Source organism: Belonocnema kinseyi, chromosome 9 (genome assembly GCF_010883055.1).
Source record: "Belonocnema kinseyi isolate 2016_QV_RU_SX_M_011 chromosome 9, B_treatae_v1, whole genome shotgun sequence".
In the NCBI taxonomy this organism is placed as follows: domain Eukaryota; kingdom Metazoa; phylum Arthropoda; class Insecta; order Hymenoptera; family Cynipidae; genus Belonocnema; species Belonocnema kinseyi.
In genome coordinates, this window is record NC_046665.1 from 79,259,832 (window position 1) to 79,278,433 (window position 18,602).

The following is an 18,602-nucleotide window of genomic DNA, read 5'->3' on the forward strand; positions in this document are numbered from 1 at the left end:
AGCATTTCAGCGTTAATACCGTCTACCCCGGCAGCCTTACCGTTTTTCAAGTTCTTAATTATATCCCTAACCTCAGTGACACAGATTTTTTCAATTGAGTTTACCATCGCATCGTGTTCAACATCGCAGTTGTGGTGTCGTATAGCTTCATCTCCGAATTGTCTCCTAAAATAGTCTCTGAAAGCCTCTAGTATTCCATCTGCATCATATATCATTTCCCCCATACTATTTCTCATGTTGACAATTTCTGTACTTTTGTTTCCTTTCATTTTTTTATAAAGTAGTTTCCTGCTTCCTTCAAAGTCATTTTGTATTTTTATCTCTTCTTCTGCTCTAATTGTATCTTTACTTTCTTTAACTAATCGTTTAAGTATCCAGTTTTCGCGTCTATAATCATTTCTACGTCTACTTATTTCCTCATTGCTAAGACCTGCGATGTTCAAAGTTCTCTTGTACGCTTCTCTTTTTGCTTTTTGGGCAGCCTGGATTTCATCATTCCACCACGCATCACCAGACATTCTTCCTACAACTGCGGTACCACACACTTCGATCGTACATTTAACAAGGATATCCCGTAATATTGTCCAGACGCCCTCTATATCTTTGTTTTTTATACGGTCCTCCCATGTTGCCCTATCTATGCTTTCGATTATCTTATTTTGGAAATCTATTCGCACATCCGGTTTCTGTAGGTTCTCAATTTTTTTTTCGCGTTTGTTTTGCTTTCTTGGGTCTCTTTTTTCTCCAGCCCCGACCTAAGTTAATTTTTGAGATCAGAAGGTAATGATCAGTATTGCATTCAGGACCCCTCATGACCCTTGTATCTTTGACTAACTCTCCAAGTCTTTCATCCGCAACAACAAAGTCAATTATACTGCGGCTATTTCCTTTAGACCAGGTGTACATGTGGATCATTTTATGCCTAAACCAAGAATTTGTAATAAACAGACCCCTTTTTAAGCATATACCAACTAGTTTATCTCCGTTATAGTTTGTTCTTGGATCCCCAAAATTACCTAATACTCTTTCTGTATCCTGATTTTGGATGCCCACCCAACCGTTCATGTCTCCTAGTAGAATTATTCTTTCCGCATGTTCGCAGATGTTTATTGTGTCATTTAAAGTGTCCCAGAAGGCGTCTTTTACTTACCTAGGATCACTATCAACCGGCGCGTAGCATGCTATAATAAATAGTCTTCTGATTCCTACTTTCATTCTAGCCCACAGCAGTCTGGGAGACACGAAGCCATGGTCTCCGAGATGCTGCTTTGCTCTTTCATTCAAAATGAGACCTACTCCTTGTTTACCATGTGATTTACAGTTTACTCCTGACCATATTTTAAATCCGCCTTTCAACACGCCGTTTTTTATGTCTTTAGTTTCGCATCCCTTTTTCTTTATTTCGGGCACGCATAAAATATCTAGTTTCTTCACGTCCATAATTTCACGCAATTATTTTACCTTGAGATCATTTACTCCTCTAGCATTCCGAACACCCAGTCTCCATTCGTCGCCTGAAACATGACCTTTAGATTTTCCGTGTGCATGTCTTTTGTCATTAAAAGTTCCAGTCCTTTCCGAGGCTATTTTGTAGTTTGTATTGTTCATTGTTTATCTTATACGCCCAACTAACACCTTTATGCATTAAGTTTATTTTCTGAGTCGAAATCATGTCTAAGTTAAGTATCAAATCGTCATATGGTGGAGATTGCAGTTCTAACGTCAGTCCCACCAAAAACTTCAGTTAATAAGGGAGGGTTGGGAGGGGGGGGGGGGGGGGGGGGGGGGGGGGGGGGGGGGAGTAGAACTGGAACCGAGAGAGTCGTCTTGGATTTGTGTTTTCATGCTGGTTTTGATTTCTAGAAATTTAATTAATATTACAAGATATTCTTAAATATTTTAGAATGATTGATTAAACAAATAATGTAATAATAATAAAAACGTAAATATTAATTTATTGAATAAGTCTCTAAAGACCATGATTTGAATACAAATTCAAACAAATTTTTATTTTATCTACTTATACTTAAAATGTAGTATATGTTTAGGTAAAATAACGGGGTTACTATATCAATTTCAATTTAAACCGCTTCAAATTTCTAACTCTCAAAGTAGAAATTTTGATTTTCAAAGAGATAGATGAATTTGTAATCGAATAGTCGAATACTTCAACAGAAAAAGATCAATTTTTAAACTTTTTAACTGGAGATGGTCAGTTTTCAATCAAAAATAATATAGTTAAATTTTCAGTTCAAAAAAATATTTTTAAACAAAAAAAGTAGATTTATTTTTAAAAACAAATTTAATTTAAGTTTTAACAAAGTAGTTTTATTTTCAACTAAAAAGATTAATTTTCAACTAAAATGATGAATATTTAAATGCAATACTTGAATTTTCAAGCAAAAAAATGAATTTTCAAACAATACGAATAATTTTCTACTAAGACAATTTTTCACAATGATATATATTAATTTTTAACAAAAAGTTGAAGTTGGATAACAAAAGAAAGAAGTTGAAGATGGACTTTAAGAAAAAAGATACATTTTTGAGAAAAGAGTTCAATTTTGAATTCCTTTTGTCCAAAAAGATGAATTTTCTACCACACGATTTTTCAACAAAATACATGAGTTTTCAACGAAATATTTGCGTTATCAAATTCAACCAAAAATGGAATAGAAGATTCATTTTTACCAAAACCGAATTTTAAAGAAAATACATGAAGTTTAAATTAAAAAGATAAATTGTTAATCAACAATTAAATGGTTCAATTTGCAGTTAAAAATTCATTGTCGACTAAAGCGAAATATTTACAAATAAAAAATTATGCATCTCCAACTGGAATAGTTGAATTTGAAATTTAAAAACATGAATTTTGAACTAAAATGATGAGTCTTTATCTAAAACCAATACATTTCTAACAAAAAGATTAATTTTCAGCACAGACTGATTTCTAACAAGAAAGTCAACATTTTCTACTAAAGATAATTTTTCAACCAAATATTAAATAGCTATATTTTCAGTAAAAAAATTATAATTTGCAACAAAATACTTCAAGTTGCAAGTGGAATAGTTAAAATTTAAATAATAAAATTAATTTTCAGACACAGAAAAAAAAAGAATTTTAAACAAAATAGCTCATTTTTCAACCAAGGAGATGAATTTACAATTAAAATGGTGAATATTTACTAACAAATTAATTTTGAACAAAAGAGTCACTGTCAACCATGTATTTAAACCTTTATCCAAAAGAGATGAATTCGGAACAAAAAATGTATTAGTTGATATTTCAAAAAAAGAAAATTAAATTTTGTAATAAAACATAATGCAATTCAACCAAAAGGAACGAATTTTTAACAAAATACATGTATTTTCAGCCAAAACCGATCAGTTTTTAACTAAAATTGAACTTTCAATTTAAAAAAATTGATTTCGAACAAAAGAACGTGTTATTCAATTTAAACCATTGAGTCGCAGCCGATCATGTTTACAACATTTTTCTTAATCGCTCCATACACTATCAAAACAGTCCTAAAAAATTGAGAATAATCATATCTGATGTAAAATTGTCTGAACTTTCGATTTATGTGATCAGAATTTTGAAAAAGTTATGGTTGTTTAGTTAACAAAAAAAAACGTGTTTTTGAAATTAAAAATATTTTTACTTTCAATATTTTCGGATCGAAAGCATCGGTGGATTTCTACGATTTGTTGATTTTTAGCGCCCATGGGCCCCAACCTTCAAAATATACCGGTAGGTTTTTTCAAAAAAAAAAAAAAAAAAAATGGCACCAACTATGGCGCCTTAAAATGAAAAATTTGGTATAAAAATTGTATTTTTTTGAACAACAATTTTATTTCCATGAAAACGTATACCAGAATGTTTTTCGGGTCACTGATTACGAATATGATATTAGATTTTCAAAATTCTATATGGGGATCCAATATGGCGGCTTTTTTTTAAATTGTTTAATTTTCAAGAAAAATTTTTCTAGTGGGGGTTTTTGGGTCGCTGATTACGGATATGTTATCAGACTTTAAAAATTCAAGATGACGGCCGAAAATATTTTTAAAAATTGACCGCCATATTGGATCCGCCAAAATGAATTTTGAAATTGTCATAGAATATTCGTAATCAGCGACCCAAAAAAACCCCTATTAACAATTTTCATGAAAATCAAACAATTAAAACAAATTTTGACCGCCATATTGTATCCGCCATCTTCAATTTTAAAAATCTGATATATTCGTAATCAGCGACCTGAAAGACCTTTTGGTTCACATTTTCATGGAAATAGAAATAAAATTATAGTTTAAAAAAATACAATTTTTATACACAAATTTTTAATTTCAAGCCGGCGTATTTGGTTCCACCATGTTTTTTTATTATTGAAAAAAACCTACCGGTATATTCTGAAGGTTAGGGCCCATGAACGCAAAAAGTCCATTAATCGTAGAAATCTACAGATGATTTCGATCCGAAAATATTGTAAGAAATTTTTGTTGTTATTTTCAAAACCACGTTTTTTTTATAAACAACCATAACTTCTTCAAAATGCATTTTTGTCAAAATTCTGACAGTTTTACATCGGATATCACTATTATCAATTTTTTTAGGATCGTTTTGATAGTGTATGAAGCGATTGAAAAAAATGTTGAAATCGTGTCCGGCTGGAACTTAATGGGTTGATATTGCAATTAAAAAAAAAGTTAAGTACGCTCTCAAAAAAATTCCCTGATTAAAAAAAAAATTCCTGATATTTTGCGGGTATATAAAAATTTCCTGACAATTATAGGTATATACACTTACTTGTTCGCATGTCGACTCAGGTGCTTTTTATAATTGCTCTCGAGGAAAATATCACCATCGTACTTCTCAGCATGACTCCAGTGATTCGGATCACTAGGACCGCCGTTGACAATCGCTCCTCTTGTCTCTCTGCCTTCCCTGACCCGACTCTTCTTCTTTTGCCTACTGTTCCTCCCGGGAGAATTCGCAGGGATTGTCTTGACTTTTTCTCCATTTTCGAGGGGGGTGATCAGGTCCCAAATAAAGTTTCTAATTTTCTCGTCTCCGCGATAATATCTCAAGCAGTACAAGAGAATCACACGAGCGCAATCCTCAACATCGATGTCACGCCACCCTCTGCGGAATTGACTGTGCTGCAAAATTTCTTCCCATCGACCCCAACCAAATGTTAGGAGGCCACGTTCCACTTTGAAACACTCGCTTCGTGCCCAACTTCCATAAACGACTTCACCTTCACGCGGCACGTATTCGTCGTAGAACTTGCGAGTCTTCCTATTGAATTTGTCTCGTCGCTTCTTTCCTATTTGCGCAAAAAAATTCAATTGGCAATGCGTCTCATCAGAAATTAATGGCCTAGACTTGATACGCGTATTGAAATTGGGGGAACTGAATCTAGACTATTTAAAAGCTAATGAGAAAGAAACTCGCACTATTTAAATGCAGGACTTTTTTTTCACAATTTAAATAATTAAGTGAATGTCGAGAGGTTGATCACTCCTGAAATATGATGTAAAAGCTTTCGTGAAATCTTTGTCAAGTCATTGGAAGATCTATAAAATCATTGAGAAATGTTGGAACTCTTGATATTCTTGTAAAATCTTAGTGAATTCTTTGAAACCTTCTTCAATATTTTGCAATCTTTATCAAATCTTTTCTTTGAAAATTTGGTAAAATCTTGAAATCCGGTGTACACTTAAAAGTCGAGTGGTCAACTCCTTTGGTGAATTTGAATGCAGGGCAAGTCTGATATTTTTAGAGGCGAATGGTAATAAATAAAAATAAAAAATAAAACAGTGCAACATGCACATGCTTGGAACATACCTCTACCTGTCAAACCACCTCCAGTTTCATCGTCACTGTTCTCCTCGGAGCTATCAAGTTCTGACATGTCGACAACCGATTCGTCATGACCATAACGTTTTATCTGTGTTCTTCGTCTTGGCTCGGAAATCACGAGTTCATCCTCCTCTTTCTTTTCAGTCGTATCAATCTCCGCTTTTTTGGCCCACTTCTTCCAGAAGTCAGGATCATCAATATTGATATCAGACCTGTTGGATGAACAGGCAAAGCTGGCTTTCGAGAAAGTCGATCCTTTCTCCGCTTCTATCGTAATAATTTGCGTTCTTCTCTCCAGGATTTGGTCAATGTCTTCTTCACAGAATTTATCTCCTGCATTGTCGTCATCCATTATCGCACCATAGGCTCCTTTCTTCAGCAAGTCTTCGATTTCCTTCTTCGTTAATTGCTTGTTGCCTGGATCTTTGCCACCTTGACTAGTGTTCATCGACTGTAGAATTGCCTTATCAAGACCAAGCTTGAGAGAAGCTTTGTCAAACATTTCTCTTTCGTATGTATTACGGCAAAGTAAACGATAGACCTTGACCATTTTTTGCTGTCCAATTCGGTGACACCTAGCTTGAGCCTGTGTGTTAAATAATATGACAAAATTAGTTCAAGAAAGGGACTTATTTTAAGAAAGAATTTTTCAACAATAAAAACCAATTGAGGTATGAATTCACTAAATAATCAATAACCTACTTGTAAATCATTCTGTGGATTCCAGTCACTGTCATAAATAATTACAGTGTCTGCTGCTGTGAGATTGATCCCAAGACCTCCTGCTTTTGTGCAAAGCAAGAAGACGAACCTATCAGAATCCGGTTTGCTGTATCGATCAATCGCAGCCTGTCTCAAGTTTCCTCTGATGCGCCCATCGATTCTTTCGTAAGGATACTTTTTATGAAGTAAATAATCTTCTAAGAGGTCCAAGCACTTGACCATCTGACTGAATACCAGAACTCTATGTCCACTGGCTTTCAGTTTTGGCAGTAATTTGTCGATTAGCACCATTTTTCCCGAACTGTTTACTAAAGCATTGAAATAAGTTTCGTTGTCTTCTTTTTCTTGTTTATAATCCAACTGGATTTGGTCCTCGGCTCCGTTAAGCAAAAAGGGATGAATGCAACACTTTCTCAACTCCATCATCGTGTTCATCAAATTCGGAATGTTCGCCGAAGTCGTGCCTTTAGCAAGAAACGAGAAATTTCTCTCTAATATACCGCGGTAGTATTTCTTCTGAATGTTCGTTAATTCAACCTGCGAAACCAAAATACGCTCGCAATTCGTATTCTACTAGAAAAAAGATTATAGAATGAGAATAAAGTAACTTACCTCGACAACAGTTTCTTCTTTAGGCGCGAGTGATTTTTCCACGTCTTCTTTAAGTCGACGGAGCATCATCGGTTTTAAGAGAAGTTGCAGTTTTTGCACTTCGCCTTCACTACTCAAGTTGCCGAACTCTTTGAGGAAAGCCTCGCTACTCGAGAACTGTAGGGGTTCTAGGAAATTGAGCAACGAAAAGAGCTCATTGACGTTGTTTTGTAAGGGCGTTCCCGAAAGGAGTACCCTGTGTTCTAAATTTAATTGTCTGAGTCCTTCTAGCAATTTGCAATTCCGGTTTTTCAGTCTGTGAGCTTCGTCTATGACGCAGAGTCTCCAGTTGTAGCCTTTCAGTTCGTTAAAATCGGTTATGATTATCTCGAATGTAGTTATCAATACATTAAACTTTATTAGGTCTTTTATCGGTTGTTTCTTTTCGTTCTTGTAGTAGACTTCGTACTCTTGCAACATTGTTCGACTCGCAGCCCTATGAAAAAATAATTAATTTAGCCTCCTAGCTTCGCATTTAGAAATTTTATTATTATTATTATTATCAACTGATCTGTCAACTTACGATCCGTGGTAAACAACCACGTTCATGTCTGTCCATCCCTCAAATTCTCTCTGCCAATTCGGAATTGTAGATAAAGGAGCAATTATAAGAAACGGTCCTCGAATTCCGTATTTGTGAACAGCTTCGACGAATGTCAAAGATTGGATAGTCTTTCCAAGACCCATTTCATCAGCGAGTATGCAGTTGTGGCTATTGTACCAAGAAAAGAGCAACCAATTTAAACCCTCCAATTGGTAGGGCCTGAGACTGTTGTTGCCTTTATAGATTGGAGACTCTTCCAATTTCACCCAAGCAGAAGCAGGTGGCTTCTTTTTTGGCTGGAAAATAAAAGGAGTCTTGAAAATGTTTCTTCAATAATATTGTCTTCTCCCTGGTGAAATATTAATAAATACCTTCCACTGATCCTTTGGTGGCAATTTGTTGAATTTGTGAAATTGTGTTATCTTTTCAGGGTCAACATCCTCTTCCAATTCCCAAGTTGAATCTTCATATTGAAGAGAACGCCACTTGACCAAGAAATGCCTGAGCGTTTCCCCAGTTGTCGGATCGGTATGAGTAGCTTCGTCTAACACTCTATCAACTTCTATAAAATCTGGATTGAAGGGATCGTCTTCCGTCTGAAATAAAAAAAATCTTTTAATTCGATTCCAATTCAGTTTCTGAAATTATTAAAAACAATAAATAAGACATACATTCTCAAAAATGTTAGTGCTCTGCTGAAGTTTCTGCTTGAACCTCTTTAGCTTAGCTTGGATCCTCTTATCGCCCTTGTACAGTTCTTCTTCCGTTTTCCACTCGCAGTGAAGATACGAAAAGTTCCTGTACTTAACGTAATACTCGTCAACATCTACCATTTGTGGTTTAGCTTCAACAAGACTCGTATCAACCAGACTCGGTTCAACCAGACTCGTGTCAACCTTCGGTGGCTCGACAGCAGGAGTTTTGCTTTCACCTTTATTTTCTACATCCTCTTCGCCTTCCTCTTCGGCTTCTTCCTCATCCTTCGTTTCTTTCTTTTCAACTTCCTCCTCTTCTTCTTCTTCATCGTCGCTTTTTGCTTTCTCCGTCGTTTCGACCTTTTCATTATCATCCGGTTCGGTTTCTTTAATTATCTCTTCGCTAGGGGTTTCTACAGTCTTTTCTACAGCTGTCTCTGCCTCTTTATCATCTACTTCAGACTTTACCTCGTCGGTTTCTTCAGTCTTCTCTTCAACAGGTTCAATTTTTATCTCAGGTATTGGCTCAGGCTTCGCCTGCCTTTTTCCCACTCGCACACACAAAATGTGTTGAACAACCATGGAATCCTCGTCAGTAGTATTCTGTGCAAACATACTAGGATTAATAATTTAAAAATGAGAAGTTACGCTTTTGAAAACCTCACAGTCCTTATGGAATAAAAAAAGAAACAAAGGGTATTTTTCACGCTTAAAGGGAATCATTTTTTACCAAATAAAGACAGTACACTTTTCATGAGTAACGGAAATACATTTTTTTAAATTAATTTTTTTAGCTAGCTTTGAAAAATCTTATATGGAGCTCAATATTTCCTACTGATGACAATACATCAGACAAATTCAAAGAAGGTGAAATAATGAAAAATAGATAAACCGCATAATTTGAAAATGCTCACTTTTTAGTTTACCTATTTTTAGTTCTTTCAGATTCTCATGTTTTTTTCCCTACTATATTTTTATCAGTAAAAAGTGCAGGGGAGCAGCGGTTAATGGTACACAGGCACGTTTCCAAAAACCTGCTTATTATGAACAAGTGAGACTAACTTCAGTATATTCATTTATAAATGCATTCTTAAATTGTGCAAAATGTCGGTTAATTGAGGTAACTTTTCAAATTGGACGACGAAAAGTTTATTCTAAGAGTTTCTCGTGTATTACGACAGCTTGGACAAAACTAGCGAAATTCTTAGCATCACAATTAGGTAAAGTTAGTTAACATCTATATAAAAGTTTTTATTTTTATACTGCCGAAATTCTGAAAATTGTATTTTCATAGCTTTGCTGTCAAATTGTGCGCGAAAAACAAACTCTAAATTAAAAAAAAGTTGCTCATGTATAGATTAGGTGTGTTCGAAAAAAAGGGAAATCCGAATCTTAACTTGCATCTTCGATTTTTTTGTTCCTTTTGGGTTAAAAATGAACTTTCTGGAAGGAGAAATGAATCGGATAATATTTAGAGGTCGTTCATCATGAAGATGTCTGTTTTCAACAGAAAAACCACTTTATCGAAAATGGCAGGTCATAACGCAAAATTATCAATGATATAAAAGACGCTGATCATTAAAATGAGTATTTTTTGTTGGTAAGTTTGATTAAAATAATGCACAGTCAAGGAGGTAAATGAAGAAAATTGTTACAAAGAAGCATCAATCATCTATCCACTCACTGAGTGGTCTTTAATACACATTTAAATTATTTTCAGGTTCTTGAAAACAACTCATGTAAACAAATTTTTCAAAAATAGTAATTTCACGTACTTTTTGCTTTTAAATATCTTATAATTTAAATTAGTGATGACAGAACGATATTTATAAAACATCGAATACAGTGGGTAAGACATTTTCCGAAAAGGAAAAGATTATAAACGCTGTAGAAGATGATACAAAGTACCTTTAAATTGTAAGATATTTAAAATTAAAAAATATGCGAAAATAATATTTTTGAAAGCTTTATTTATGTCAATTGTTTTTAAGAACTTAGGAACAAAAAATACTCATTCTAACCAGGCGCATATTTTATATTCTTCATAGATTTACGTTATGATCTACCATTTTCAAGAAAAAGTTATTTTTTGTTGAAAACAGACATCTTTAGGCCGAGCGACCTCTAAATATTATCTGATTTATTTCTCTTTCCAGGAGGTTTATTTTTGACCCAAAAGGCACAACAAATCGGAGATGCAGGTAAGATTCGGGTTTCCTTTTTTTAAACACTTCTAATAAAGAGACTTAACTTTACTGAAATAATGTCTTCGATTGATACCAAAATTGTTTTCAAACTATAATAATAAATAAGAATAAGAGCGCATTACCAACAGAGTAGGGTAACTTGACGCTTGGGAACTTTTCAGAAAGACTTAATTAATTAAGCATTTTAATGTACGCAGATACAATTCTTGCTATAAATTTTGGTGAAAACCGTGCTCTTTTAAAATATGAAATTATCTCGTATGTATCAGTTCCAAATTTTTGTCTTCATTTTGCTAATGCGCAAAATCAAATCTCTGATCAATATCTTTACTCTGGAGTAACTACAAAATCAATGAACGAGGAAAATCGTCGAAAATGTTTGGAATTGGTTTTCCCTATACCGTGTAACTTAATAGATATTTCAAAAATTGTTCGACTGTTATTCGGTAATTTTGGTGTGATTTACCTATTTATGACAAAAATATTTAACAAAAATTGTTGATAAATATGTAAAAATGCAAATGTTGCCGAAATTACAGAGAGTTTCTAGAGAAAGAGGCAGTAAATGAAATAATAATGGGTTTTGGTAGTAGTTGCTGCCCTTTTACCATGGATAAATAAAGTAAATGATTTTTTAGTCTTAAGATATTTATGATATCGAAAAAGTTTAATGTATAGAGACCTCGATTTGATTTACATGTAAACAATTTCAGATACTGACTGAAAATAGGAAACTATATGGGCATGATCTTGAAAAAGCTGACAAAAAGTGACAAAAGCTGATTAAATGGGGCATACCGTTCGGTCTGCGCGGCTCACTTTTATTTCTTAACAAATTTGAAGGTGAGATACTTACGATATATACAAAGTTTGGCTTGTTGGGTCCGACTTCACCTCCTTCGACGGGTTGTTCTTTTTTGACAGCAGCTAGCTTCGCAGTTCCACCACTAGAAGACTCGTTTTTCTTATTAGTGGCTTGAGAATCTTGAATAGGGACGTCGTCATCGGAGAATCGAAGCATTACATCATCAACGTACTTCTTTCGATGAGTATTTCTTGCTGATCGCCTCTTGTTTAGATCATCGCCTGCTTCCGGAGAGGGAGGTGGTGTCGTTGCTAGTTCTTCCCCGTCAGAGTCTGGAGCGATACGACTCTTTCGTTTTCTACAAAAAAAATTAAACAACAATCATTGTAAAATAGTGTTTTTGTGATACGAGCGTAAGAAATGTTTCTTTGCACGTCTATTTAGTAATCGAAAAATTCTAAATTCTCCACGAAATCAGATAAAAGTTTCTGAAACGATAACCTACTTTGAACTTCTAGGAGACTTGCCAATGGAAGCTTTTCCACCCGATGGTCTCTTTCGGCTCGCAGCTTTCTTCTTCGCAGGAGTGGCTGCATCAGCAGATGCATCTTTGCCATCATCTTTCTTAGAATCGCTATGATCCCCAGATTCCGCTTTTTCATCATTTTCGTCCTTGGATTCTGAACCTAAAGGTTCCTTCGTAGAAGAGTCGACTTGCTCATTATCATCTTGCAATGAAGAATCGCTAGGTTTAATATCAGAATCTTGAACCGTGGTCGAATCACTCACGGCGACATCTTCTAGCGCATCATCTGTAGATTCGGCCTGAACACCTTTCCTGAAAATTGGAAAAGTAATTAGTTATTAAACTCGGATCATTTCAAAATGGAACATGAAGGTAAATCGGTATTAATGTAGCTAACTTACTTCTTGCTACGTTTAGTTCCTTCTTTAACCTCCTTTTCTTTCTTCTTCCTGATCTTGGCTTCCTTGGGTGGTTTTGCTTCCTTTGGAGCTTTAGGTTCCTTTTTAGGTTTAGGTTCTTTCGGCTCCTTGGGTTCCTTAGGCTTACGCGGTTTCCTGGGTTGCCGCGATTTTCTGGTCTTGTTCCATTCCTCTTCAATGTCACCAGAAGAGGGTTTTATGTCTTCAGAGTCGGCTGCACTGTCTACTACATTGCTACTGTCTCCTGGAGTGACTAGATTATCGGATAAAGGCTGCTCGGTTTGGGGAGTTAAAGCAGCAACAGGAGGTGCTGCCTCCTTATCTGCTTTCTTTCGGCTTTTCTTCGTCCTTGGCGTTCCTTTGCTGCGACCCCGACCAGTTGTACTGGATACCTGTAATACCGAAATGTTAGCTTTAGAATTTAGAATAAAGGATACAAGACCATACTAAACTCGTGATGGTTTTTAGCAAAATGAATACTTTATTATCAAAAAGAAATAACTGACAAACCTGTGGACTGTCAACGACGGCAGCAGCCGTGAACATCGGCGTAAGAAGAATGCACTGCGGTCCTCCATTGCACTGTTCAGTAGTTTCATGTTGTTGAAGAGCCTGCAGCTTCTCCTGAAGATTAACAATTTTCTCCTGATTCTCTGGTGCTGGTGGCATACAATAAAGTTCTTGCAATTGCTGTTGCAAGGCAGCTCTCTCCTGATGATGCGTAACGGGAGCTAATGGACTAAAAGCAACAGGAGGAATTGGCGTCGATGTTGCTCCTGGCGGAAGTCCATACATATTTGGCATTCCAGTGCTGCCAACGACCTCATTGCCAGCATGATAGGGTTGTCCACTGCCAACCATCATGTCATTCGGGTACATGCTAGGCTTTGGAATATTCGTATACTCCCCAAAACTCGGCTGCACTGGATGTGGAGGTTGAGTGTTCGGCAAGGAAACGGCAGTTTGATGTGGTGGCATCACTAATCCACTAGGTTGTGGTACTGGAGGAATCGGCTGAGCTCCGAGATGCGTTGGAGGAACAGAAGTTGGCTGACTCTGCATCGGTGGCGTCTGAGTTGGCATTAAAGGTTGCATCGTTTGATGAATTTGAGATGGGATCATCGAACTATTAGGTGGGATCATGTTCACCTGTTGAATATGAGGCTGATTTTGTCCCATGAGCGTTGGTGCTTGAGAAGTCATTAATTGTGGTTGATGTTGAGGAGATTCGCCTAATACTGGTTGAGGTGGAGCCTGGCCGATTTGAGTTTGTAAAGGTGGCGTCATTGGCGCTATTTGCTGAGGTTGACTTATAGGAGGCTGTTGCATCTGTTGAATTGGCTGCTGTTGAGGTGGTGCTTGCATTTGCGATGGTGTTTGAGGCTGAGATTGGCTCATAGGCTGTGTTTGACTCATTGGCTGAGACTGGCTTATTTGTGTCGTTGGGGATTGACTCATTTGCGTTGAGGGTTGGCTCATTTGCGTTGGGGGTTGGCCCATTTGCGTTGGAGGTTGGCCCATCTGTGGTTGGGCTTGACTCATCTGTGTTGGAGCTTGGCTCATTGGAGGAGTTTGCGAAATCTGTGGCGATTGTTGAGGTTGCTGTTGGCCCGCGGTTGGTTGCGGTTGCTGAGATTGTTGCACGATCTGAGGTTGACTTATGTGCATTGGCACCTGGGGACAGATTTGCTGTTGCTGAGGTGAAGTCTGAGAAACGAGTTGTTGTTGCGGTGGCGTTGGACAACTTGGATATTGTTGAGATGTTTGTTGATTCTGTTGAGACGGTTGCTGACTCTGTTGATTCTGTTGCGTTACAGGAGCTTCAGTACTCTGCTCGCTTTGATCGGGTGTTTTGCTTTCAACACTCGGTGCAGGTGAATCCTGCCTTGGAGTGTGTTGCTGCTGAAGAGATTGCAGCTGTGGCGAATCGTTACCACTTTCTAAATTGCTACTTGTACTCGAAACTGGCAAAGATTGCACTGGCTCAAGGTGAGCCGGCTTCTGAGGTTGTTCCATTGGTGGATTCGGAGGATTGTTTGGAGTTGAGCTTTCTTGCGGTGCGAGTACATCAGAGCTCTGCATCTGTTCAGATGTCTCACTGCTCTCTGGCGCAGAGGGTGCAACCGAACTTTGCGCGATTTCTGAATCCCTGGAATCTCTCGTTGTCGTTTCAACTACATTATGAATACTGTCGTTGCCATTTACAGGGAACATAGAGGAGTTTTGTTCCGAGGTAGGCGGTTGAGACTCCATCATGGTCCTCGTGTCGCCGACGTTCATACTCGGTCTAATTGGCGATAGTTGTTGCTGAGGATGAGGCCACTGTTGAGGCATCGGCATCCTCGGACCTGTCACGGGTGGCATCGAGTTTTGTGCAGTAGGTTGCGGTAAAATATTCGAAGCATGCGACATTGGAGGTCGAGGCTGGAACTGGCCGTAATCCTGACTTGGCACGTTAGGATTCGAAACGGCGACGCCTGGTATTACCATTTGCTCCAGAGCTTGGAGAGTGGTTTGCTGCGATGAGGCGGATGGATTCATTGGCATCGAGTTGGGAGGACATGGTGAGACGGACACGGAGCCAGGTTGGCCCTGCTGTTGGTGCGGCATTTGTACGTGAGGATGAGGCGAGAGTGTGGTGGGTTTAGCAGGAGACATTATTGGCCTAGGTGACATCTGTTGCTGAACTGGAGGTGGTCTCGGGGACATTTGAGGTCTAGGAGACATCTGTGGGGAGAGTTGAGGAAAAGAGGCTCTGTATTGAGGGCTCGTGGCATGTTTGCTGGTGCCGAATTGAGGTCCGGGTGCGGAGTGTTGAGGTTGGTTGAACATCTGAGGCGAATGATGTGGATATTGAGGATCCATGGGTGGTTGTTGGGTGACCGAATGTTGGGCATGTTGTGGGTATTGTTGATGCGAGGGGTGAGTTTGATGAGGAGCGTGGGACGGATGATGATGGGGCATTCTCTGTGGTTGTTGCTGAGGCTGTTGAGGTTGTTGATGCATAGCAGTACCGAAACCTGTGTAGCCGGCTGACGTTTGGTACATTGCAGCTGGGTTGCTCTGTTGATAGTGTTGCTGCTGCTGCCCAACCATGTGCTGATAAACTCCACTCGCAGCACTGGTTTGCATTGACTGGTGCGGGACACCCATGTTGCTAATCATTCCTTGCTGAGCAGAGAAGTGTTGTTGCTGTTGCTGCTGTATCTTCTGATTGATCCCGCTCTGATCCTGCTGATGACTATATTGAGGAATGTGCTGTCTATAAGTACCGGGTTGTGGGGCCATTTGGTTGTAATGCCTCTGCATTTGTGGATAAGTGGTTCCCGCTCCCGGCCAGCCTTGCATAGCAGGATCCATGCTTATGTTCGCTCTGGCCATGGGATGCTGCTGCTCCATCGAGTACATACTGTCACTATAGGTTGGATACTGTCCTCCAGTGCCGGGATGAGGACCTCTGTGCTGAGGCGCTAAGCTACGCGCTTGATTTTGAAAGGCTCCGGGCACCATTGCCCGCTGAGGAGCTCCGGCGTCGAAGGTACCGAGATTTTGATTGAACATACTACGCTGCGAGGGACTTTGCAGAGGGTTATTACTACCAAATTCAGATCCACCGAACGAAGTCAATTTTTGTAGAGGAGATTCTTGAGTAATATACGATTGACTGATGTAACTCCCGCCTCCATTGGGACCAGGATTGGGACCATCTCTAGACACTACGACAGAATTGTTCGCACCTGCCGGGTCAAAATGATCGTTCCCCCCAAGATCAGGAAGAGCATCGAGCATTGAGCCACTGACATCTTCTCCAAACAGGTCGTACGCTTCCATGTCTTTATGCTGCACGACTCTTCGCCTCCATCTCAGGCTCAAGAGAATATCGAACAATCTTCTCTATATTCAATAGCGTGCCCATCTTTGACACTTTCTTGTTTCACCTGAAACATCATAAAAAGAGAAATTAATACGAAATCAAACGTTTCTTTTGCGGAATGATACTCTTGCCAATTTACTTTTCAACGGGAATTATGAATGTCAGTTTGAGGAATTAGTCCTTCAGAATATTAAAATTAAATTGAATATAACTACGAGACTTTACAAAATTCCAGAAGTTGGTACTGATGAGTATCCGATGATCAGAATCCACGCAGAAGGGGAAAAGCTATACGCTTATGGTTTTATAAATCATAACCGCCATAACCCTTCCCCTTCAGAATGCATCCATTCAGGTTGAGATCTGCGCTACGAAGAAACGCCTGGAAAGCATTACGAAAAGCATTACATGGCGAGTATTTCGGATTTAACTTGAGCCTGAAATAGTGTTGATCTTCATGTAGTTGGTTTCCCATGAATATAATTCTATTAACATTTTCGATTTATTTATATTATGGACTTTTTTCTGACTTAAGCAACATAAAAAGGAAGGATATTATTTTAAAAAATTAAAGTGTAGTTGAAAAGTTTAAAAATTAAAACTGATTTATTTCGATTGTGTGTTGGCAGAAAAATAATTGATAATTCGATTTAAAACATTGTGTCTTATCTGTAGTAAGATAGAAAACAAGTTCTTGAAACAGAATTCGGTTTTGTTCTAATTTCCAATAAGGTGTAAAAATTGGGAAATGCGTCATTAAAACTGTTTTAATTATTCGCAGCAAAAGCGATTTTTGCCAAACACAATGCAATGACACTTATCTTGCAAAATTGATTTTACTGGTGTTGATGTTTTAAAGGATTCTAAAATTTTCTTAAAAAGTTACAATTAATCAATTTAAATGTATTCTTCAATTTCAAATCCACCTCCAATGTTTCAGTTTGAAATTTACATAACTTGTATAATTTTGAACAATTTACATTTAAAAAACAACCAATTGAGCACATTGTAAGTTAAAATTAGAACCTATTAAATTACACAAATTTTAATTTTTAGATTATTCAACCATTATACTTTAAAATTATTTACGCTTTAAATGTAAAGTATTCGAACGTGTCCAACGGAGACCTATAACGTAATTCCTGTACAATTTCTGTAAAAATTTTAAAAGTTCTTTCATATGTTAATTATTGTTCTTACAATTTATTGTATACCTAAAAAAAGGACTAATAATGTACACTAATTACTATAATGTATATGCACATATAATGTATAATGAAGACCAGGAATTTAAATCTTATTCTCCGACATTTATTACCAAATAAAACGAACTCAAACTTTGAACGATTTTGTATATAACAATGCTCCACGAATGATAATTCCCATTTAACAAACACTATTTTTTAACCAACAAATTTCAATTTCCCTTTACAAATAATGAGATATTTTTCTGATACACTTCCGGACTTTCTGCTGATAAAAAATCGCTAAAAGAAATAGGAAAGCTCTAGAAAATAAAAATTGTGAATTTGTAAAATATTGAGTTGTTTATTTAAAAAATATATTTATATTTAAATATATATCTTGAAAAATAATAAGAAAACAAAAAATGGAAAGGAAAGTGTATTCTACATAGTAATTTTGTGGATTTTCTACATTTATTTCAAACGCCTTAGAACTTCTAAATTATGACAAAAAATACAAGAAAGAAGTTAAGAATTTGAAACAATAATTAACAGATAAGGTATAAATTGAGAATTTTGACATTTAACCATTTTCTATTCCTTCTATCTAATACCTTTTTTTTGAATATTTTAATCAGTTTAGATTCTAGAGAATTCCAAAAGTTTTTTAAAAGAACCTAGAAACTTGTTTTCAATAAAAATGAAATATGGAACATACGCTTTTTTTGCAATTTTCATGTGTTGGGCTTTTTAATTTCGTTTATAGTGATTTATTTTTTTCTAATATTGTTTTATCAGTAAGATATTTCAAAGTATTTTTTAAAATTTGTTAAGGTTATTTAAGAAGACAAAATTATTTAAAATCCTATAGAAATGAACCAGGAAACATTCATCCTTTTCGTGTTTCATTTGTTAAAACACGTGAATTTATTCTAGTGCATGATAAGTAGAAAACCCTTAGAAGTTTTATTCTCTACACTGAGAGAAATTCAAAGAGATTAATTCACGGAGCTGCTCCTGGATCTTATTCTAGCTTTGGCGTAAGAACTAAGAGCTCGGAACCCTTGCTTTTAAAGCAACGGCCGTTACTTTAAAAAGCAAGGGTTCCGAG

At 36.9% G+C, this 18,602-nt stretch overlaps 1 protein-coding gene across 4 annotated transcripts in view; it reads right to left on the reverse strand.

The window, feature by feature from the left end:
* Positions 1 to 18,602, reverse strand: part of LOC117180902 (chromodomain-helicase-DNA-binding protein 7) — a 50,236-nt gene that overhangs the window by 15,826 nt on the left and 15,808 nt on the right. For all 4 annotated transcript variants that reach the window (XM_033373507.1, XM_033373506.1, XM_033373504.1 and 1 more), the window contains exons 2-12: positions 12,944 to 16,371; positions 12,416 to 12,825; positions 11,994 to 12,326; positions 11,540 to 11,846; positions 8,453 to 9,079; positions 8,153 to 8,377; positions 7,761 to 8,077; positions 7,199 to 7,673; positions 6,566 to 7,123; positions 5,849 to 6,449; positions 4,808 to 5,327 (exon numbers count right to left, since the gene is read on the reverse strand). In XM_033373507.1, the coding sequence (XP_033229398.1) occupies positions 4,808 to 5,327; positions 5,849 to 6,449; positions 6,566 to 7,123; positions 7,199 to 7,673; positions 7,761 to 8,077; positions 8,153 to 8,377; positions 8,453 to 9,079; positions 11,540 to 11,846; positions 11,994 to 12,326; positions 12,416 to 12,825; positions 12,944 to 16,264 (7,694 nt within the window). In that variant the 5' untranslated portion in view covers positions 16,265 to 16,371. The remainder of the gene's footprint in view (positions 1 to 4,807; positions 5,328 to 5,848; positions 6,450 to 6,565; positions 7,124 to 7,198; positions 7,674 to 7,760; positions 8,078 to 8,152; positions 8,378 to 8,452; positions 9,080 to 11,539; positions 11,847 to 11,993; positions 12,327 to 12,415; positions 12,826 to 12,943; positions 16,372 to 18,602) is intronic.